Source organism: Solenopsis invicta, chromosome 5 (assembly GCF_016802725.1).
Source record: "Solenopsis invicta isolate M01_SB chromosome 5, UNIL_Sinv_3.0, whole genome shotgun sequence".
Classification (NCBI taxonomy): domain Eukaryota; kingdom Metazoa; phylum Arthropoda; class Insecta; order Hymenoptera; family Formicidae; genus Solenopsis; species Solenopsis invicta.
This window is the reverse complement of record NC_052668.1, coordinates 10,338,249-10,361,609: the sequence shown is the minus strand read 5'-3', so window position 1 is coordinate 10,361,609 and position 23,361 is coordinate 10,338,249. Positions and strand designations below refer to the sequence as shown.

Here is a 23,361-nt window from a genome sequence, read left to right as displayed (position 1 = left end):
CCCTGAATTAGTGAACACTTAAAATGAAATAGGTATATATTTGAAAGTTAGCAAAAGCAAGAAAGAACGTTTCAGTAGTTTAGTGCAGGAATAGAAAACAAGTCTAATATTACGAACAGCTAAGTAGCAGTTGAATGTAATTGATTCTTACCTTTAGGTTCAACCAATCACAGATCTTTAGATCACCCAATCAGACTTTTAGATTTAGAAAAATACACCAATAACAGCAAGCGCTTCAACTGAATCCGTTAAACACAGTTAAACGTGTTTAATAAGGGTGAATTCACTACGATCGCTCAATGAAAGGCTACGTAGCAATTTAATGTGATTAGCTAGATCTAAAGGTATATAAGAACCAATTATATTCAACTGCTACTTAGCTGCTGAATGAAAGTAAAATCGAAAATAAAATTAAAAGTAAAATTTTTAACTATATACAAATTATTTCTAATCCTTTTTATGTAAAAAATAAATAATTCTAGTACAATTGACAAAATATTACTTGAAAAAAATTAATTAACTCTTGTTTTAACTTCAAAAATTAAATTGATTAGCTATTTAATTTTCGTAATATTACATCTTTGGTTTCTTCTTAAAAATCTGTTTTAAGTCCAATAAGTATGCGGCGTTCAGTTTGGGGAATCTTATAAATATTTGTAAATTCACCTAGAAAATTACAAACACGAACATTTGTTTTCGACCGATATAAACTCTCTCGTTATTTAAAATTGTTTTAATTTGTTTGCCGATAAGAACAGAGTGAAATTGAAACGTTATTTTGCAATGGAAGTTTTCAAATCAATTTTATTGATCTATTTACTATAATTGTATTCAACTAAATATTTGTTTGCTTGTTATAATGACTTTTATTTATGATTATTTTTGTTTAATTTGTTTTACTTATAAAATTTTAACTATTGTACGTAATTCATTGTCCTTTTTCATTCATGTATCAAAGACTAAGTAATTCTGTTCATATTAATAAAATGATACAAGTACTGAATGAATTAGGGCTAGTTTTACCATTTCTAGTTGACTTATGCCTATTTCCACCAACGCAGATTACCTTTGATCTCAGTTTAACTTACTCTTTATCTTTCTTTAGTTCTAAGAATTAGAAAAAGATAAGGAGTAAGTTAAACTGAGATCAAAGTTAACCTACATTGGTGAAAATGGGCATTAATCAGCTCATTTTTTTTGTTGGAATTGACCAATCGCATTTGTCGTTAAGTAGAATTGATCAGAAATAATTAATTATGGTTGACACTTAATCAGTTGGTTAACTGGAGGTTGTGAAACTGGTCCTTATGTCCTTTTCCAATGTAGAATAACTTTGAACTCAGTTTAACTTACTTTTTATCTTTTTCCAATTTTTAGAACTATAAAAAAATAAAGAGTAAATTAAACTAAGAACTAAATTAATCTGCATTGGTGGAAATAGACATTACTCAATGATAATTAAATTGGAGTTTAATCGAAATTATTTTTTTTTTTAATGGACATTTTTTTACTTTTAAAAATAGTGTGTACATTTTTTCGAATACTTTGTAGAGAAGAATGAGGAAAAGAAGTGGAACGAGAAAATTTAGAATAAAGAAAAGTCATTTGAGTCTGATTATGGAATAAGGAAGATAAATTGCATTATTTTCAAAAAATGTATAAACGTCAATTATTGCAAAATTTGATTTAATCTTGTCCTCGGTTGGACAATAAGTAGTCCTCAATGTACTGCTAATTTACAATTGAGTCGATATAGAATCGAATTAAAAAAATATATATATGTATACAATTGTCTACAGCATGTAACGTCGAAAATTAAGACTTATGCAAGACTAGTAATTATTTTGTTACGAATCTATAACAGTCCCCGTTCACACATTTATCTGTTCGATTGTTTTATCTTATTTTTAAAAAAGAATCACGCATGAAACAGCCGTTTTCACGATCTTTTTGTCATAATCTGTTCTTATGGCCGTGACTGCGATTGCGATTCCATCTCGGTTAATCAAAAAGTAGCAACTTGAAACTACGACTAGTATATACGACTGCGACTTAAAAAAAATGGATGATCGGTCAAATGGTAGTCATAAGTCACTGCTTTCTGATTGGCTGAGGAGGAATCGTAATCGCAGTCGCGAGTCGCTAGTGTGATACAGTTATCAAGAAGTTAGAGACAACATTAAAGTAATATAAAATCGTTTTTTCTTTTTCAAATTAATAATATTCAAACTGTGATATATGTAGTGACTATTTAATATAATATGACTGTTATTCCTGGGAAAATTTTTTTTATATAATTATATATCAAATATTTCATATATATTAAAATTATATATAATTATGCATGATTTTTATATGTAATTATATATGATTATATATAAAATATATCCATATGTATTAAAATATATATATATATATATATATATATATATATATAATTATACATATTTTATATATTAGATATAAAAAATTTTTTCCTTCTATGTAACAGTTTATCTTAGGCTCTATGTTCAATAAAGGAATATTAGATATTAAGATAGGAATTAAAATTTTAGACTTAGTTTTGTTAATGAATATTAAACGTAATACACGAATACGTAATAGATACAAATAAGATGTAAAACATAAATGTGTCGTACAAAATATAACATAACTCACTATTTATCTATAATAACATCTTTAATTAAGGACACTGATTCTAAAATTTTAATTCCTATTCCTAATATCTAATATTCTTCTATTGTGCGCAGGGCTTTACACATTAAGAAAATTACCTGTCCCAAACTGTTACGGTATCGTGCGAATCTTGGGACTCGTAAAACTCATGTGCATTGTCGTGGTTGTTGACGTTTACGTTTACGCTAGTAACTTGACAATAATCGTTAACACATTTTTCGTCAAAAGTTAGAATTTCCAATCCCATGGCACACAAAGAACACCGTCGCTCATAACGGAATAATAATGAGTAACCCAAAGCATGACGCCCTCGAGCGACGGCGCTAAATCCTTTTTATGCAGAAGTAGGCGTTCGCAGCATTGGATCATTAGATCAGGAGTAATGCTGTCATCCTTGTTAAGAGCAGCTAAGCCTAATTCCTTGATGGTCTTACGATGAAGTTCTCGCTCTACATGTTTTATGCTACAAGTAATATAAGTAACAATAACTGTACTGATCTATGCTCAATCTAAGGTATGAAATCTGAGATATCTTACTTATTATAGTGATATAGTCTCTTTGTCGCTTCTTCCAAGTTTTCCGTAATAAAATTCACCAAGAGAAAGCTTGGACATGACGATGGCACAATGAATTGTCCTGTCGGCGATAACATTAAAGGACCTGCTTCGCTAAAAGATCATAAAACGCGTTGAGTTATTTGCACAGTCACTTAATGTAAAATCATCCACAAGCAATTTATATAGCGATACTAACGCTTCGATGACAATTTCGTAAGCCGACAGATTGGCCGGCCAAGAACTCGGATATTTTCTTTTTCCACGATAATCCGAGAGCGTGGTCGTGAGTTGCCGCAGTTGTTGCTCATACTGACCGACCATTACCTTAGGCATGAATTTCCTGCACATATAGAGCACCCTGAGCCTTACCATAACTCAAATAATATGATGTATTACGCACCGTCGACCGACTTTAATATCCAGGAGCACTTGGGACACTGCCTTCTCAAACGCTGGCAATTTTAACAACACGGCATCGTGTTTTCTTACATTTTTTATTAGCTGCAAAAGACAAAAAAGTTCAATACATATGGAAACATCAATAGAAATAATCGTAATACATTTTCAACATACATCGAGCCAATTGTGCCTGACTTCCCCGGAATTTAGCATAACATTGCCCTCTAAACTGATACCAGTGTCGTTTGCGAATACGAGAGTGCGATTCCTCAGTACCTCCATTGATTCCGGATGATGCTCAGCTAATGCTTGAAAGGCCAATAAACAACCGCGATAATGAGCGATATTCCAACCACAGTCCCATATGATATCCTTCAAACCCAATTCGCTGCATAGTACTTTCTCCAGTTTCTCAACCTCCTCTCTCATCGGTCTACATGCCTCTAGTTTAACATGTACTTCATTGATGTGTTTGTCGAGATACGCCCTAATTAAAAACATGTATAGAAATATAATAGGGATATTATATTTTAAGCATATAGTTTAATGTTATATTTACTTCAATGTATCTGGCTCTGTATTAATTTTGCGTTTCATAATAATCGACGCGTAAATAGGATCGTCCTCTAATTCTGAAAAGTCTATCCTTTCTCCAGAATGTGCGCGTTGCCAAAATCTGGATTTGTGCTTTGCAACAGGAGGCTCCTCGATTTTGTCGACGAACGTCGTAGGTAAATCGCATGTTTTCAAAATAGACAGTATCGCTTGCTTCAAATCCTTTTCTTTCAACTGTATTTTAACGAGCGTGAATTTACCAGCCTTCACGTCTTTCTCGTCTTTCGATCGTAAATAAAAGGGCAAGATGGTCGGCCGTATAGGCCGCTTCTGTTGCAGAGTCTCCAAGATTGAACTTAATTGCTTCAGAGAGTTTTCATTCACTGTCTGTAAATAGTAAATTATAGTTAATAACATAGATAATATCTAACCGCATTATTTAAAACAATTATATAGCTATAGTTTCGCTCATAAAAAGTTGTTATAAAAAAAAAATAGGCATAGAAACTATCGTGTTTCCTGATTAAAGGCAAAAATAAGAAAATAATATATAGTAATAATATATAGTGATAATATATTTGTGCAAAGTATTCATAAAAATGTTTGACCAAATTCGAGGAAGTAATCACTCAGAAAATAGGTGTACACTGGACTCTGCAGACTTCATCAAATTTCGTTGGAATTCATTGGAATTCATTACGTTTGCTAAGAGATCTCTTTAACAAAAAAAGTCATCAAAAATCTCTCTCTAGTAACTAATTTCAATCTAAAATTCAAAAATTTGTTATAAAAGCCAAAAGTCCATGGTATAATACATGGGATTCATTAGATTATACCGGACATCATCGGACTTCAAGGAATTCAATGGACTTAAGGAAATTTAATGGACTTCTAATAACTTGTACACCAGAATTCAAGAGTGATTATCCCTTTGACTAAATTGCATTATATTATGTACTAATTCATGAGAAAATGTGATAAAAATATCAGAGTATTATCTGATATGTTTGAACATGATAATAGGATGTAATTTATCACAATCAAACAAGAATAACGATAAAACATACTATTTTGATTTTCAAGTACAAATACGCGCGTGTTATCTTTTTATTTATCTATCCAGATTTTAATTTCACAATAGAACTTTGATCGAATCCTTTTATCTCTATCTAAGTAATTTGCTTAATTAATTGTCTTATTATTAGAGAAATAGTTAGAAATTAATAGTATTTATGATAAAACTCATTTAACAATTAAAACTTAAAAACAAAATAAATCTGTGTTCACATGATTCTTTCATCAATCCAATAGCATATGTCGATAAAATTTGATTGAACATTTCAGATATGCTATGTAAAAAAAATAGTAAAATTAAAAGGAGAAATAATAACTCATAATTTTGACGATCACCAGAATTCTCTGAGTTTTAATTCATATTTTTTCTCGTATTTAATAAAAAAATTTAGAACGCTTTCTTGCTACTTTTTATCAATTCTCGCGGTTAATGATCCATCTGAATTAAGTCGTCACGCTTAAAAATATTTACATACAAGCCTCAAGTTGTACTGATCAAACACACACACGCGCAGGGCTGTGTTTATCAGGATTAAATATACAATTTCCAATCGAAACCGTCGAAACAAAATAAAATACGATTTTAATATAATTTATATAAAAACAATTCGTAAAACTCTGACCTAAATATTATAAATATGAACTATATATATTTTACTAATTCTATATAAATTCTTCTAATTGAAACTAATATCCTTTTTAATTTTCTTTAAAGTAGCGCTATGTATCCCATTAATTTCATTACCAATCTATTTTTCAGTAAGCAAACGTCGCAATGATAAACACGCGAATTGAGAAAACAGACTCCTCGAGAGAAAAAAAAAACGTTCCGCTTCGCTTCTTTTAATTACAATGCTCCGCGATTGTGCCATGTCTTTACTCACAACAGACGGAGCGAATCTGAAACGTTGAATGTTACGCGTTTCCGCAGTATATATTTATGTTTCACGCTCTCTCAATGCGGTCCTGCTCGTACGCAAACAATTATCTCTCTGATAAACGACGCAAACATTTGAGTGCGTGGTGTGAAAGAAAATTTATTCCGATTGCCAAGTAACCTTGCATCACGCACGTGCGCTCGACCAAAGATCACGCCGCGTTATTTCATCACGAACGCGAGGCGACAAGTTTTCACGCATCTAAAAATAATACCGTTCACTGCATTCGCCCGTGCTCACTAACACGTCATGACTGTGCTACCGATTGCTTTGTGCGGTGCTTTGACAATGGCACACGTGCATCTTGCATGCCCCGTGGCCTTGAAGAAAGAGATGGATGGTCGATGTAACTTACGATCAAGAGAAGATCAATAATAATTAAAAATTCAACAAATATATATAAGGGCGCAAACATCACATTATTTTTTTCATAATTGCATTTCTTGCAGCTGTTATCGTTTACTCTTTCTCTTATTCCAATGTGTGTGAATGCTCAAAAGCTTTCTAAATGATCGAAAAAGTGTACGATACCTCGATTGTCTTTGAACGTATTTTACCTTATTTCATATTTTAAAAAGATACAAATATTCGCAAGACCTGCAGATAGAAAGAAAAAAAAAACTATATGGAAAACGCGAATAAATTTAGGCAAGTGAAGGAATCTCTGCGTCATTTTATACATGAAAAAATGTGAAGGGTCTACAAAGCTACTCCGACCGATCATGATCTATCTCGATCGTGTAATATGACACTCATTCCGGAGTAGACTTGCCCGTCTGGGATTCAGGTCCTTACCCTTTGCGTGGGATACTGGCCGAACAGGTCGGGATGAACGGTGAAGTAAAAGGGCCGCAATGCGGTGGATACCTCGCCGGTGCTCAGGGCTCTCACCGCATCTCTCCTGCAAAAGCTGTCAGAAAGAGCCTTGTCAGTTCCCGGTAGAATGGACTGCTGTCGTTTACCGCGGAGAGTAAACGCCAGGAGTAAACCTGAACTTTTAGGATTTACCATCTTCCGAGCGTCGTGCAGTACATCGTTCACTCTCTTACACCCTTCTTCGTCACCGACCCGGTTGTATTATTGTTGATGTGTGCGGCTTTCATGTCACGCGGCCGATCAGCAGCGAATGTAAGGCTCACGTCATGGATGACTCTCGCACACTCTCCAAGAGGGATGCGCCGTTTCCCTGTCTTTCTTCACTCTTCTCGTTTCACCCCTTTCTTTTCCCGAGCAAATTTCCCGTTCGCTTTGCTCCGCGGAATTTTTTTCCACGATGGTGAAACCATTGGATGCCAACGATTCGGCGAATTAGTCTTGATCGCGCGCGAATTCACCTCAATTCACATCAAAGTACGCACCAGTACGCACCAGCACGCATCAACACGCACTACATGGTCTACATGCACTACACTCTACTACGCTGCTCTACGCTCTGCACTGTGGCATCATACGTCGTATGAGGCACTTAATACTTAATATTGCTTATATGTTCTATGTGTTCTGTAGAGGCACTATCAGGCCATATCAGGCGGCACTGTTTGCAATGTGAATTGTAAGCTTAAGCTGTCATCGCTGCCGACGTGCCGACCGACGGTCAACGATGATTGCCGATGATAGTCCAGTCCAGTCAAGTCAATTATTGGTACCCGTTCCTTTTGGGGACGTTATAACTATTCCACAAAGTATATAAAGTAAATCTTCATAGTCATCAAATGTAAAATATAAAAATCCAAAATTGGAATGCGAAAATAGGAAAACAAAAATTATAAATTGCGTCAGCGATTCTACAAAAAAATTTACCGGACAAAACACATCTCAAACACGTATTTTATGTACATATGTATGTACACTGTCTCAACTTAACGAGATTAGGGATATACGATTTGGATATGCACATTGTACAGGGTGAATCTTATAGTTACAGTCGGTAAGTCATATATCTCTTATGATAAAATATTGATAATTAAAACTCACCCTGTATATCGAAATACTCTTCTCTCATGCTGAGTTCACCGATTGATATCGTTCAGTTGTATATAATACATATAAAGTGAATGATAAGAAATAATATATGCTGTCTTGCGATTATCGCCTCGATGGATCATCATTATACGAATATTTGCGCCCCCGCTACAGTAGAGGAGTCACTGTGTGGCTTCGCTCGTAGGGTAAAGATCTCCACGACGGTGACGTACGCTGACACTGCTGACAGCTGTCTCAGAGTCCCAGTCCACTAACGTGAGCACCATCGGGATCTTCCGGCTCCGTTTCTTCCTCGACTCGTATCCTTCCGGATAGATCTTGCCACGCGAGCCATGTCGATCTCGCATAGCTAGCTAGTAGATCAACAGACAACAGCAGATCTCGGAGTTAATCTGCGTGAAAGTGTAGCTCCGTGTCGCTTCCCATGTCATAATGGTAAGTAACCTGTGTTGTGCGCTCGCAAAATTCGTCGATGTCTCTGACGGAAGTCCATCGTGGGAAACGAGTTGACTGAACGTTCGCTTTTAATGGCTTTTAAAAATGTCCGCTTTCAGCGTGATTTGCGCACCGTCATCCTTATCGTCAATCGCCGTTAAGATTTTCCTCTCCTCTGCCCGTGGCAACGCAGTCCAGTCCGTCACATCCACGTGCGATGTAAATAATACGCCGCTTAGCCATGACTCATGCGAACGATGCAGACCGATACATTTCCATATGATTTACGACTTTTACGAGAATCTCCGGAGCGCGGATATGATCGCGACAGCCGTAAGTAATGCCTGCTTGCACTGCATCGGACGGACAGTGCACCGAGGATACTAATTGCATTTTAACGGCTGTTGTAATTTCGCAGAAGGAACGATACTTGGACGACACGTTTAGGAATCCATGTGTAATAAATATGTACTGACGTGCACTGCAACGTGTGGAAACCCTGTTAGTATTTGTTTGCTCTGTTTCCTTATGGCTCTGCACCTCTGCATAACTTCCTGTTTGCAGTGTATTCTTGATGTTACAGTTAAGGTGACACTTGGTTTTGTCATGCGGAATAGATCGATCAGTATTATCTTTGGCTCCCTCATCTTATGGGCTCTGGCTACATACTTTTTATTTCTGGACCAACAATCGGTTGGCAAGGATCAGGACAAGGTAACAGGATTGTTATAATATGCTACAATCCATTGAACAGAGATATAAGACCTGTAATAATTATATCTGAGTTTAGGACAAGGACAAGCTATCAAATCAAATCAGCAGATTAGAAAAACAAGTGAAACAGCAGATAATTATAAATCAGGAACTTCTGGAAGAAATCAATGAGAGCAAACGTCTTAAGAGTAAGATTAGTTAAAAATAATGTTCTAAAGACATTTGAAAGATAAATTATATAATATAAAATTATATAATATAAAATTTGTCATTTTAGAAGAATACGATAGGTTAAATGTCCAATTGCCAATAGATGCAGAAAAAGACAAACACAAAAAACATGAAACCAATAAGGATAAAAGTATATTATTGCAAAAGATCGAAAACAAAAATAATTGGAAGATATCTCAAAATGAACAGGGGCCGACACAAGATGCTGTCTTATCTGTAATAATATATTTTAATTATATATTAATTTTATTTAATTCATTTTTCAATGATTTACTTAATATGTAATCTATGAATATAAGTTTTATTTAATCTCGGAGTTTTATGTCTTATATTCACAATTTTTTAATCTTAATAGACAGAGGCAGCACATAGTACTCCTTTGAGGCATAAACTTCCTGATGGATCTCCAATAATAGCTATTTTGGTTGTTTCTTGTAATCGTATTACAGTAGAGCGATGTTTAAATCAGTTAATTAAGTTAAGATCTAGCAAAGAACAGTTCCCAATAGTTGTATCTCAAGACTGTGATCATCGACCAACTGCTGATGTCATAGCAAGATATGGAAATCAGCTGCTACATATAAAGGTAATCCGAGCGTATTGTTATATTCATTTACTTATTTATAAAAGAGAATTAATTTTTTTTTATAAGATTATGCTTTAACTTATATTCTTATAACAAACAATATTCTTAGCACAATATTTATGATCATTCTAGCAACCTGATCAATCTGATATTGAAATACCACCTAAAGAAAAGAAATTCAGAGGCTACTTCAAAATTGCACGTCACTATAAATGGGCGTTAAATCAAGTGTTTCTAAAGCTTGGATATAGTACTGCAATTATAGTTGAAGGTACGATTAAAAGTGTAGCTAAATATTTAAAAGCAAATATTTATACTATTTTTTAATAAGAGTACTATATAAAAAAAATGTGACATGGAGCTTTCATAAAGATAGAATGAGATGTTCAAGATTGTTTATGATTTTTACACAGATGACTTGGACGTTGCTCCAGACTTTTACGAGTACTTCCTGGGAACTTATCCTCTGTTAGTGAATGATAGTTCTCTTTGGTGTATATCAGCGTGGAATGATAACGGTAAAGCTGGCTTGGTGGATGAACATGCGCCTCATTTACTTTATAGGACAGATTTCTTTCCTGGCTTAGGTTGGATGCTTACGCGCGATTTATGGTTGGAGCTAGCACCAAAATGGCCCAAATCGTAAGCATAATTTTATGTTTATTGTAACTTGATTTATATTATCGATTTATAATATTCACGTGTCTAACAACACATTCTACTTATGCAGATATTGGGATGATTGGATAAGACAGCCAGAACAGCGTAAGAATAGAGCTTGCATCCGCCCGGAAATCTCGCGAACTAGAACATTCGGCAAACTTGGAGTCAGCAAGTACTTCTTTTTATCCATATTTTTTATTTATATTTTTTTTTATACATTTTAAAAATACTGCAGATATATAATCGATCAAAATAGTTTGAGTAAATTTAATCGGCACCAAAATTTGTTTTATCACTTCTAGCGGCTTATTCTTTGAAAAACACCTGAAATACATCAAGCTGAATGAACAATTTGTGCCTTTCACCAAGATGAATCTATCCTATTTACTAAAAGTAAGGGTGCAAATGTCAGATGTGATCATTGGCAAATGCACACATGTTTTAAAGTACATTTATAATTATTGTGTTCATAGGATAATTACGATATATCTTTCGTCAACCAAGTGTATCAGTCGACAGTGGTTAGCTATTTGGAATTGAAAAGTGGAAATATAGTTGCCCCTGGTCCAGTACGAATACCATACTATACTCGTCAGTCGTTTAAAAATACTACCAAATTGCTTGGTTTAATGGACGATTTCAGAGTAACGTATCTTCTTTATTAACCTTTTGTGGTTTCTCCAACTTTTCACTGCTTTCCTAGTTCAGCCGGGTTATTGATGTCTGAGTGTTTTTGAAAGGATTTTTGGACTTCAAAAAATTTGAAAAAATTCTGGCTTATTTTTCCAACATTCCAGAATACGATTTCATAATTGTTTGACTTGAAACATATTTCACTTTTTTTTGTACGTTTCGAATTTGAGACAGAGATAATTCAGAATTGAAAATTCTGGGTCTTCAAATCCCCGGTTGGACCATGAAGGACTATGATTCTCTTAATTTATTTTAAATTATACTATTGCAAACTTTTATGTTACAGAGCGGTGTGCCGAGATCAGGATACCGTGGTGTGGTGACGTTTTTCTATAATGGTAGACGCGTGCATTTAGCACCGAGTGCGAACTGGAATGGTTATGATATAACATGGAGCTAACACATGATTATACTCTACAAAGACTTGTAGATTGCGCAGAAATATTGCGTGCATCTTTTCTTTGATATTCAACAGAATAAGTGAATATAACAATTGTGAGATAAACTGACAGTGAGATCTGTATTTAAATCTACAGTGTACGGCTATGCTCTGTAGAATTAGGTAGAAGCCGGTGTTACATTCCTCATGTAATCGGTTTGGAACATGATCTTTCTTACAGAAAGATATGTTACATATATTTCGATAAGTTTATGTATGATTTATGTAAATGAATATTATACATACATATAAATAAATAAATAAATATATATATATATATATATATATATATATATATATATGTATGTATGTATGTATGTATGTATGTCATAAATTCATTTACAATACATATACTATTGTAAAGCTGCGTTTCTAAAAATTACATTCATCATTTTTTGGTACATATTTAAATGATCGCTGAAGAGTTGAGTGTATATAAAATGTAGTCATATTGATAAAGCAATACTCTTGATTAATTACAATGTATCTTCCAAAATAAGAATATGTTGATATATTTTTGCTCATACTGTTTTCGAAAATTAATTTTGTTATGAAGTCATGTGATGTATGACAAATGAAGTATAATTTTATCGAAAAATTTAATCAAACTCTATATTTACATTAATCATCTCACTGTCCACCAGTTATTCCCTTAATTTTACCTGTCGTACGATCTATCTTAATCTAAATTGATTTTCAACTCATTTTTACAATCATATTTACAGTATATATAGATTATATATAGTGTTTTTCAATGCTTACATTTTAACATATAGAGAAAATGATAAGTAGATTTTGTAACATTAAATGTTGTGTACAATTAAGATGGACAAACAAAGAGTATATTTATATGCTTCCTTTGTATTTGTACAAGGTGTAACAATGAAAGCAAATTATCACTTATTTTGCTGTTAATATGCTTATATTTACAGAACATGTACAATTCTATGTTTTCATATGAAAGGAACGTTTCTACATTCTATGTGCGTTTGATAAACGCACTGAAAATTACACACGTTTATTTTCCTATTATAACAATTTAGTTACCTGATGCGTCCCTAGTCTTGAAAACATAATTTTCACAGAGTGACCACAGTACTATAGCAATGTCTGTTGAAAGATTTAGGATTTAAACCATAAGCGATTGCTATATTTTGATTTCTCACGTGGTATGTCAGCTGGCAGCCCAGGAGTTGGATCTGGAAATGTTATAGGTTCCTGTTTTGGCGGTCGTGGCCTCGATGTGTTATGCACTTTAGCTTCACAAAAGTAGCCAAAAGGTGGACGCTCTATATTTAAATTTGTACGAACACAATCGTCCAAGGCAGCTTGTGTTTGTCTGCATCTAAGTAACATTATATTATGTCATAATACATCGTACTATTATAATTAATATAAAGTATCAGATGAAAAATTAATGTAATAGAGTATAAAGTAACATACGGGGCAAAATCTAATGTTCCTGATGATCTCTCAAGGCAATACATGTAAGCATTAAAGTCTTCTAAGCAGTGTTTCTTCATTTTTTTAAGAACATCCAATGCACAAGAGGTCACTGCTTTTCCTTCATTGAGACAGCGACGTGGATCACATTCTTCTTGTCTGCACAACATAAATTCCTGGAAAAAGTTTTGGTAATAATTCAAATTAGTTACCTTAGCACTAATTTTTGATGAAATTAGGCTCATACAACAGATTTTTGCATAAAACGAAAGAATCTGGCAGAAAAAAGTGTCACTTTGCCATGCACTGTACATACATGTCTGCTGTGTTAAAAAGTGTGTGAAATTTAAAATTCTACTGTTTTAATTACATGAAATACACTTGTGTATTTAAAATATGATAATGAAATCTAGCACCTTACTAAATTAAAGAGACTACTATATACTAAAAATAGATATTCTGTAAAAATTAGCAAAGACCTTTGTGCAAAGTTTTGTTGTAAAGTAGAATTTCATTAAATTATTGCTAAAACCTTTTGTCTTACTAAATTGATGAATTCATCATACAGCAACAATGAAAATTTAGTAAAAATTAATAAAGACACACACACACACACCTATTACATGTTACATTTAATTTTGCATAGGGGCCTTTACTAATCTTTACTATGTTTTCATTTTTAGTATATGATAAATTCACCAATTTAGTAATCCAAAAGATTTTAGGAATAATTTAATAAAATTTTATTTCACAATAAAATCTTGTGAATCTGTGCTAATATTTATGCTAAATTTTCATTTTTATATGTAATAGATTTGATTAGTAAGGCAAATAATTTTAACTACAATTTAATGAAATATTATTTCATAACAAAACCATGCATAGAGACCTAATCTTTACTAAGTTTTCATTTTTAGTATATGATAGACTCATCAATTTAGTAAGCAATTTCAACACTCATATTTTAAATATACAAATGTATTTTATAGGTACAATCTGTTATTCAAAATATATGTAACATCAACTACAGATTTTCAATACTTGCAGTGAATTTTTGAATACAGCCTACATAATTAAAACAAAGTAATAATTTCACATTTTGCACAGCTTTTTTAGCACAGTATACATGTACAGTTGTGAGCTAAAAGGTTGCAACACATTTTCTTCGATGGTTTTTGGAATATAAACTTGCTCATCGATCGGCGAACGTAATTGGTTGGATCCACAGGTAAGAACCAATTATGTTCGCCGTTTGATGAGCAAGTCTACATTCCAAAAACCATTGAAGAAAATATGTTGCAACCTTTTAGCTTACAACTGTACAGTGCATGGTCATGTCATTCCATTTAGTCAATGATAAATTTTCTAACCTATATAATAATCAACTTCAGTAATATTTCGGTTCGCGGGGCAGGATAAACACTTTTTTTTGTTAGATTCATTTGTTTCGTGCAAAAATGTGTTGATTGAGCCTAAATTCATCAAATGATGAGGTAATTAACTAATAATTATCAAAATGTATCTTCAAGAGTTATCAAATTTTAGAAACAAATTTTATATTTAAAAGAGCTCGTCGTAACAAAACATAAACCTAGTATTTATATTGTATTTAATTGATTCGTCTCTATATGTGAACAATCTAAACACAATTGCAACTCAATTAAAAAATTAGCTTTGAAAAGAACCATCACATTTTAACTACTAGGCTGTTCAAAATATAAAGTTTTTGAGTTATTAACATTAATTATTGAAGCTATATTGTTCACAATGGGCGATACATACATGTCAAACGTTATTACAAAGATTTGGATAAAATAGATACTACATTATGTAATATCTAAGAGATAGATGGCTTCACATGCGATGAACATCGTGGATACCAGCTTAGATCATCTGACTCTCTGTCACAAAGTTGCAACTCACATTATTATACCATTCGCAGGCCTTGCCGATGTAAACGGATGCGGTTTGTAATACCGGCCAGCTGACGTTGAGCTCCTGAACGGTTAGCTCACTTTCCTCAGGTAGTACTGTCTTCGCCGTTGCAGCCATTTTTCTTTACAATAGAACTTTGCCGGGACGATCTGTCATCTGCGAACGGGGTCACCGATCATGAAACGTTTCGACTACGAAATTTCCCAATGATTTATCAGCGCGAAATTGTAAAGTGTGTTATACACAAAACAATCGAAGCTACGTTCCAATGTATGTGGCTACGTTCCAAAATTTACTGCATTTAGTACTAAAAATATATAGTTTACGTAACATAAACTATAGATTTGTAGTACTGACAGTGAATTTCGGAACGCAGCCCATAAAGTGATTGACTGGCTGCGTTCGGTAAAAGAAACAATTTTGTAAGTGTGTAAAATTCTTGGATACGATTAGTTTTTCCTCTTGGTTCTTGCCGGATCTAAAGGCAAAGACCAATTATATTAAAGAATTTTACAACAGTTGCAAAGCTGCTTTTTATGCGCTGAATGCAGCCAATAATAGCCGCAGTGAGCCGCATTCAATAACATAAGAGCCATTTCAACTAGAGTTCCTAGGAACTCTAACTTCAACTAACTCTGATTAATTTTAATCGACTGATTAGTCCCGGTCTACAATAGGTGTACAGTCGTGTTCATTATAGTTGCGACACTTTTTCTTCGATGGTTTTTGGAATGTTGTTTTGCTCATCGAGCGGTGAACGTAATTGGCTGGATCCACAAGTAAGAACCAATCATGTTCTCAGCTCTTGTTATAGTTGCGCGTTCAGAAACGCATCTAAGAAAAAGTGTCGCAACTATAATGAACACGACTGTACTAAGCCTTAAGCCGTAAGATATTGATCAATCATAATTGAGTATGAGAAGAATAATCGACCATGGTTGGTCAATTCCTTATGGCTTAAGAGGATGCTATAGTGACCGAAGAACTTCCTCGACGTCGGCATTGCAGATTATTTTTCAAGGGAGACCAGGATATCGCTCTTTGTTTAACGCATAGATCTGTCTTTGTTTTTTGATTATTTTGCCATCTGTGAAAAGACCTATCAACTACAGTCACTGCTCTGTTTGCCATCGTTTACGTACGCTAAGCAAAATTTATACACATACAGCTGTTTACATGTTAAACTTTTTTGTTAGGCTTTTGACTGGAATGTCACACAGTTAGTGTTGTTCGTTAGAGTTTTCTGAAGTGCGGCCTAGTCTCATTTCATACATACGAACTACAAAACGTTAGTAAATGACAAAAGTTGTCCTCGGTTGACAGATCCACGAGACGAAAATAAATAAATTTTTAACTTTTGTTCGATTTTCTCGTAAAATTTACCAACCCGCACTTTGTTTTAATGCGTACTTTTATTCTGCAAAAGGATTTTGTGATCTGTAGAACCAATTCAAAAATTAATGAACACTGTAATGTATCGGTAATTCCCGTCACTATAGCATCCTCTTAAAGCTCACAACATTAATTGTAGATTGGGACTAATCGGTCGGTTAAAATTAATCAGAGTTTGTTGAAGTAGCCCTGTAAGCCTACTTTGTAACTCCTTAGCGACAATTCGGTATCGTTACAGCGTCGTTGCTATTATACATAGTAGAAAAGCTGCGCAGCGATACGTAACAATATCCCTATCTGTCGTTAGTCCCGGTCTACAATTAATGTTCTAAGCTTTAAGTCGTAAGAAATTGACCAACCATGGTTGATTATTCTCCTCATATTCAATTATGATTGGTCAATTTCTTACGATTTAAGAGGATGCTATACTGACGGGAATTACCGACCATTACAGTGTTCATTAATTTTCGAATTGGCTTTACAGATCACAAAATCCTTTTGCAAAATAAAAGTACGCACCAAAACAAAGTCTGCTCTGGTAAATTTTATGAGAAAATCGATCAAAAAGTTAAAAATTCATTTATTTTCGACTCGTGGATCTGTCAACCAAGGTTAATTTTTGTTATTTACTAACGTTCTGTAGCTCGTATGTATAAAATGAGACCAGGGCGGACCAAGGTCCGTGGATTGGCGTTGGAGGGGAAGGAAGGTCGTTGCATCCACTTCAACGATGTGGAACGAAAATGGCGGCGGCCATACTTTTACTGCACACTCGCTCACTCACACAACTAATAGCTGTAGTACCTTACTATCTACGTACATACACTAACACTGACTCGCTGTCTCGAAAATGGCGGCTATGCAACGACCTTCCTTCCGCTCCAACGCCAATCCACGGACCTTGGGGCGGACCTCAGAAAACTCTAACAAACAGCACTGACTGTGTATCGTTTCAGTCAACAACCTAACAAAAAAGTTTAATAGGTGAACAGCTGTATGTGACCAAATTTCGCTTAGCGCACGTAAACGATGGCAAGAAGAGCAGTGGCTGTACTTGATAGGTCTTTTCGCAGATGGCAAAATAATCGAAAAACAAAGACAGATCTATGCGTTGGACAAAGAACGATAGCCTGGTCTCCCTCGAAAAATAATCTGCAATGTCGACGTCGAGGAAGTTCTTCGGTCACTATAGCATCCTCTTAAGGCTTACTACACCTATTGTAGAACGGGACTAAAGGCTATAACACACACCTTCCATAACCATAAGACGTACCGTAAGAATTAACTAATCACAGTTGAGAATTCAGATTCTTATTTCTTAATTCTTGACTGGGATTGAATAATTCTTACGGTACGTCTTATAGTTACGGTTATGGAAAGTGTGTGTTATAGCCTTAAAGCCTGTTCTACAATAAAAGTAAATACAAGGTTGTAACGTAAGAAATGAAAATTTTTCATTTGTTTACAAACTCTTAAAACCATTCCTTACAACCTTACGGTCTTGTGTTTATGCTATTATAGAACAGGCTTTAGGGCCGGTATTCATAGTCAATTCTTATTTCAAGATCGTCTTAAGTAACATCTTAAGATGCTAATACGGCTCTCTGATTGGTTGATGACATCTTAAAGTGATACTTAAGATGATCTTAAATATAAGAATCGACTATGAATACCGGCCTAGGTTTGGTTTATAATAGCCGTTACCGTAAGAAATTCATCAATCATAGTCGAGTATTTTTCTACAAATCAACTATAATTGGCCAATTTCTTACGATTACGGCTATTATAAATTAACTTTAAAGGGCATTGCACATGAAATGCATAACAGAGCATAAGCGTAGCATAAGGCCTTTGGATCAATGGAAATCTTATGTAAATCAATATGGCGACTTTATGCTGGATGCTCATTGGTTCATCAGTCTTATGTTGTGATTCGTATGTACTTGACCGAAGCAAAGTTCCGGATGAAGAAATGACTATTTTAAATCGTTTGTATTTCGTTTGAAGAGTTATGAAGTGCATTTGAAAAGGTTTGTGAATCCTTCAATTAATTGTAATTAATTTTTTATTTTTACACCGTGTATTTGGCCGAAAAAATTAACCGGAGCTAAATTAAACAAAAATCTTGTATGGATTCGTTTGTATTTCGTTTGAAGACTTTTGAAGTGTCGTCAGAAACGTTTGTGAGTTATCCAGATAATTTTAATAAAATATTTTAAAGTCATGTAATTGACCGAAATATAGATTCCAGGCGCTACTGGTCCTGAAGTACCAGAAGGCGCGTTCGGTGTAATCTCTAGTATTTCGATACTCCTGGTTCTTTCTTGACAGTAAGGATAAACAATGTGCAGTAAGTCACATATTTCCAAAATATCTGGGGGGCTATTACGGTTTCTGAAACGAGGTGAAAATTACAAAAGTGAGCAAATTCATTAGTTGTTGATCAATAAAGTTATAGATATTCTAGTAAATTTGTTCACTTTTGTAATTTTCATCTCGTTTTAAGAATCGTGATAGCCCCCCTGAGAAGGTGCAATTGGTGTTGCAAAAGCGAATTGGTATTTAATCAACGAGATTCAGAGACGGAAGCACAAGCCCAGGATGATCCTTCCCGAGAAAGCAGTCTCCGTACTTCGTCTGGAACCAAGATTCATAACTCCAGCGATTAGAACCTGTTCGGATGCACTCAAATGCAAAGTACAATAGAATTAATTTTTTCAGAAAGATGAAAATGTATTTAATATTTACACATAAAATAACATTGGATCCAAGATCCTTGACGATAGTTGATGCATCTTTATTTATTTTTGCAAGTAATTTTTTTGAATGCTGTATTGATTTTATGTTCAACGCACTATATTTTATTGCAGGTTTGTCGTGCCATGAGATATTTTCCTCCTGAACAATGCAGTATGGTCAATGTTAAAGTGATCGGGTGTTTACTGTTTGTATGTGATGGCGACACACTATAGTTATACCGGTGATTCAAGAACAGATTTGAATATTCCATCTGCGACTTGCTCTCTTTGGCGAAAGGATATTTCTTGATGCATTCGACTTTATTTGATAATCTAACGAGTTTGTATGAAAATGTCTTAGAAGTATGGGAGAACATACAGAGGAATGCCATTGAAATGCATGGTAATTTGATATTTACATATTTTAATTACTGTTTAACAAGTAGTACACAGATAATTTCCACATTATTGAATCTTGCACTTAGCTAGACTGGTTTTTTTTAAGCTCAAGATAAAATTATACTGAGTCCTGCGGATAGTTGGTTACATTTGTAGACTCGACGCAATTAGAAACATATCTAAACCACAGTAGGACAAAGGATAAAAAATTTGATCAAGATCTTATGATTCTGCGATAAAGAATGCGATGTTTTCCTCCAAAAATGCACTCCATCAACGTTGCCAAACCAGCAACGTTGATGGAGTGCATTTCTTAGGGTATGATTTCTGGAGTAGAATATCTGTCAGAAGGGAATAGAGTCAATTATGATAAATATACTAATCATGATTTATTCTAACCATGTTTTAATCTGAAACTGTACATAATAAAATTCCCATTATGCAAAATACCTTGTACCATACAAAAAAATCTATTTGTAATACAGGTAAAATTATATTGTTACTGCAAAGAGCTATTGTTACAATTGTATAATCAATAAATCTTCCATTTAATTAAAAAATTGACTTCTAGTTAATTTTAGCCGACTGTTTCGTACATTTACCCCGAGAATTTTAAGGTCGCTATTTAAAATCAGGCGTTGAAGCCAATCCGTTGCTATATCGTTCGACGTCTTACAAAGTTAACGGCATTACATAGTAAATAATTAGTTAATTCACGTTGAAATACATTAAGCATTTGCCATTTCAAAAAAGAAGAAAAGACAACGGGAGGAAGGGACAAGTACGTATTGAAATTTTTAATTTATTTTAATTTATACACAAAAAAAGTTGGGACACGAATTAAGAATCGCTCTGTACGTATACATACATATAATTTATAAAATTGTGTATGAATTAAAATAAATTAAAAATTTCAATACGTACTTGTCCCTTCCTCCCAGAATGCCAAGTCGAGGATGCCGCTTAACGTACTGTCGAATACATTCGCGTCGAAGTCTATTCGCGCGCCATTCCCCATGTCCTTGCATGTTGTTCTCCATTGATTGTTCTCTATAAATAAAATCAACGATTATTTATTTTCCATTGCTTTACGACTAAATCATGATCAGTATATTTGTCAGAATTGTCTCTCTCTCTCTAGTCCCTTTTAACAGATAGAAATCATACCCTAAGAAATGCACGCCATTAACGTCGCTGGTTTGATTGACAAACGACTGCATTTTTTATTGCAGAATCATAAGGTCTTGATAAAATTCTTTATCCTTAACGTTTTTCTACCATTGGTTTAGATATGTTTCTAATTGCGTTGAGTCTACATGTAACCAACTATCCGCAGGACTCAGCATAATTTTATGAGTTGCTTAAAAAAAAAAAACCAGTTTAGCTAAGTGCAAGATTTAATAATGTGGAAATTATCTGTATACTACTTGTTAAACAGTAATTAAAATATGTAAATAACAAATTACCATGCATTTCAATGGCATTCCTCTGTATGTTCTCCCATACTTCTAAGACATTTTCATACAAACTCGTTAGATTATCAAATAAAGTCAAATGCATCAAGAAATATCCTTTCGCCAAAGAGAGCAAGTCGCAGATGGAATATTCCAATCTGTTCTTGAATCACCGGTATAACTATAGTGTGTCGCCATCACATACAAACAGTAAACACCCGATCACTTTAACATTGACCATACTGCATTGTTCAGGAGGAAAATATCTCATGGCACGACAAACCTGCAATAAAATATAGTGCGTTGAACATAAAATCAATACAGCATTCAAAAAAATTACTTGCAAAAATAAATAAAGATGCATCAACTATCGTCAAGGATCTTGGATCCAATGTTATTTTATGTGTAAATATTAAATACATTTTCATCTTTCTGAAAAAATTAATTCTATTGTACTTTGCATTTGAGTGCATCCGAACAGGTTCTAATCGCTGGAGTTATGAATCTTGGTTCCAGACGAAGTACGGAGACTGCTTTCTCGGGAAGGATCATCCTGGGCTTGTGCTTCCGTCTCTGAATCTCGTTGATTAAATACCAATTCGCTTTTGCAACACCAATTGCACCTTCTCAGAGGGGCTATCACGGTTCTTAAAACGAGATGAAAATTACAAAAGTGAACAAATTTACTAGAATATCTATAACTTTATTGATCAACAACTAATGAATTTGCTCACTTTTGTAATTTTCACCTCGTTTCAGAAACCGTAATAGCCCCCCCAGATATTTTGGAAATATGTGACTTACTGCACATTGTTTATCCTACTGTCAAGAAAGAACCAGGAATATCGAAATACTAGAGATTACACCGAACGCGCCTTCTGGTACTTCAGGACCAGTAGCGCCTGGAATCTATATTTCGGTCAATTACATGACTTTAAAATATTTTATTAAAATTATCTGGATAACTCACAAACGTTTCTGACGACACTTCAAAAGTCTTCAAACGAAATACAAACGAATCCATACAAGATTTTTGTTTAATTTAGCTCCGGTTAATTTTTTCGGCCAAATACACGGTGTAAAAATAAAAAATTAATTACAATTAATTGAAGGACTCACAAACCTTTTCAAATGCACTTCATAACTCTTCAAACGAAATACAAACGATTTAAAATAGTCATTTCTTCATCCGGAACTTTGCTTCGGTCAAGTACATACGAATTATGTTGTGCTTATGTTATGTATTTCATGTGCGAGTCCCTTAAAGGCCGCGACATAGGCTTTTGCATAGTTGCATAACTGTATGCGTAAAGAAATTGATTGGTCCATTTCCTTATGCATGTGCCCACGGACCAATCAACTTCTTTATGCATACGGTTATGCAGCTATGCAAAAGCCTGTGTCGTGGCATTAAAGCCTGTTCTACAATAGCAGTAAACACAAGACCGTAAGGTCGTAACGTAAGAAATGAAAATTTTTCATTTGCTTACGAGCTCTTAAAACCATGCCTTACAACCTTACGGTCTTGTGTTTATGCTATTGTAGAACAGGCTTAAGAGTTATAGAATAAAGTTGGTTTATAATAGCCGTAACCGTAAGAAATTGGCCAATCATAGTTGATTTATAGAAGAATAATTAACTATGATTGGTGAATTTCTTACGGTATTATAAACCAACCTTTATTCCTACTGTAAATTTATTCTGTAACTTTATAACAACTATCACCAGCTAGGAATATCCTTATGTGTCGCTACGCAATTTTTCTACTATACACAGGATGTCTCATTTTAAAAAACAGACCTTGATAATTTTTCAATGAAGCATTTTTATCAAAAATGTTTCAGAAAAAAATTGTATGGTTTCGAGGGGGACATAAGATGCTGTCATTAATTTGACTTTGAATAGTTGCTTGAAGATCATATGAATGTCACCTTTAATTTTTTAAATAAAACTGCCTAATTTTTATTGCATATTCTTGCAGCTTATCTCGATATCTTTCCAAAACACTATAAATAAATGTTTTTCGTGCTTGTATTACTTGTGTAATTTTATATAC

At 34.0% G+C, this 23,361-nt stretch overlaps 3 protein-coding genes and 2 long non-coding RNA genes across 9 annotated transcripts; 2 read left to right on the top strand and 3 right to left on the bottom strand.

The window, feature by feature from the left end:
* Nucleotides 1-2,898: 2,898 nt before the first annotated feature.
* On the bottom strand, nt 2,899-7,234 carry LOC105198595 (T-cell activation inhibitor, mitochondrial). Its single transcript, XM_026137138.2, has 8 exons — nt 7,209-7,234; nt 6,996-7,110; nt 4,193-4,575; nt 3,808-4,120; nt 3,635-3,735; nt 3,431-3,592; nt 3,214-3,345; nt 2,899-3,139 (listed from the first exon to the last, which is right to left on the bottom strand). Exons 1-8 carry the CDS (start codon nt 7,232-7,234, stop codon nt 2,905-2,907), a joined length of 1,467 nt encoding a protein of 488 aa, XP_025992923.1. The 3' UTR covers nt 2,899-2,904.
* A 958-nt stretch (nt 7,235-8,192) lies between these two features.
* LOC105198596 (alpha-1,3-mannosyl-glycoprotein 2-beta-N-acetylglucosaminyltransferase) lies at nt 8,193-12,552 on the top strand. The gene is made up of 13 exons (XM_011165353.3): nt 8,193-8,618; nt 8,738-8,951; nt 9,037-9,119; nt 9,202-9,332; nt 9,409-9,520; nt 9,610-9,779; nt 9,919-10,149; nt 10,282-10,420; nt 10,563-10,791; nt 10,880-10,984; nt 11,115-11,205; nt 11,286-11,456; nt 11,792-12,552. Exons 4-13 carry the CDS (start codon nt 9,225-9,227, stop codon nt 11,903-11,905), a joined length of 1,470 nt encoding a protein of 489 aa, XP_011163655.1. The 5' UTR covers nt 8,193-8,618; nt 8,738-8,951; nt 9,037-9,119; nt 9,202-9,224; the 3' UTR covers nt 11,906-12,552.
* Nucleotides 12,553-12,764: 212 nt separating this feature from the next.
* Nucleotides 12,765-15,650, bottom strand: LOC105196662 (NADH dehydrogenase [ubiquinone] 1 alpha subcomplex subunit 8). Its single transcript, XM_011162708.2, has 3 exons — nt 15,311-15,650; nt 13,388-13,563; nt 12,765-13,289 (listed from the first exon to the last, which is right to left on the bottom strand). Exons 1-3 carry the CDS (start codon nt 15,437-15,439, stop codon nt 13,067-13,069), a joined length of 528 nt encoding a protein of 175 aa, XP_011161010.1. The 5' UTR covers nt 15,440-15,650; the 3' UTR covers nt 12,765-13,066.
* A 965-nt stretch (nt 15,651-16,615) lies between these two features.
* LOC120357793 lies at nt 16,616-20,404 on the top strand. Of its 3 annotated transcripts, none has more exons than XR_005574800.1 (4): nt 16,616-16,627; nt 19,221-19,411; nt 19,585-19,855; nt 19,958-20,404. It is a non-coding gene; the product is annotated as an uncharacterized LOC120357793 (long non-coding RNA). The 3 variants fall into 3 exon arrangements; XR_005574799.1 differs by lacking the exon at nt 16,616-16,627 and adding an exon at nt 19,100-19,118; XR_005574798.1 differs by lacking the exon at nt 16,616-16,627 and adding an exon at nt 19,115-19,133.
* LOC120357794 lies at nt 20,220-22,443 on the bottom strand. Of its 3 annotated transcripts, none has more exons than XR_005574802.1 (5): nt 22,429-22,443; nt 21,762-21,952; nt 21,318-21,588; nt 21,019-21,211; nt 20,220-20,901 (listed from the first exon to the last, which is right to left on the bottom strand). It is a non-coding gene; the product is annotated as an uncharacterized LOC120357794 (long non-coding RNA). The 3 variants fall into 3 exon arrangements; XR_005574801.1 differs by lacking the exon at nt 22,429-22,443 and adding an exon at nt 22,040-22,171; XR_005574803.1 differs by lacking the exons at nt 21,019-21,211; nt 22,429-22,443 and adding an exon at nt 22,040-22,055 and having other exon boundaries at nt 20,220-20,995.
* Between the last annotated feature and the right edge of the window lie 918 nt (nt 22,444-23,361).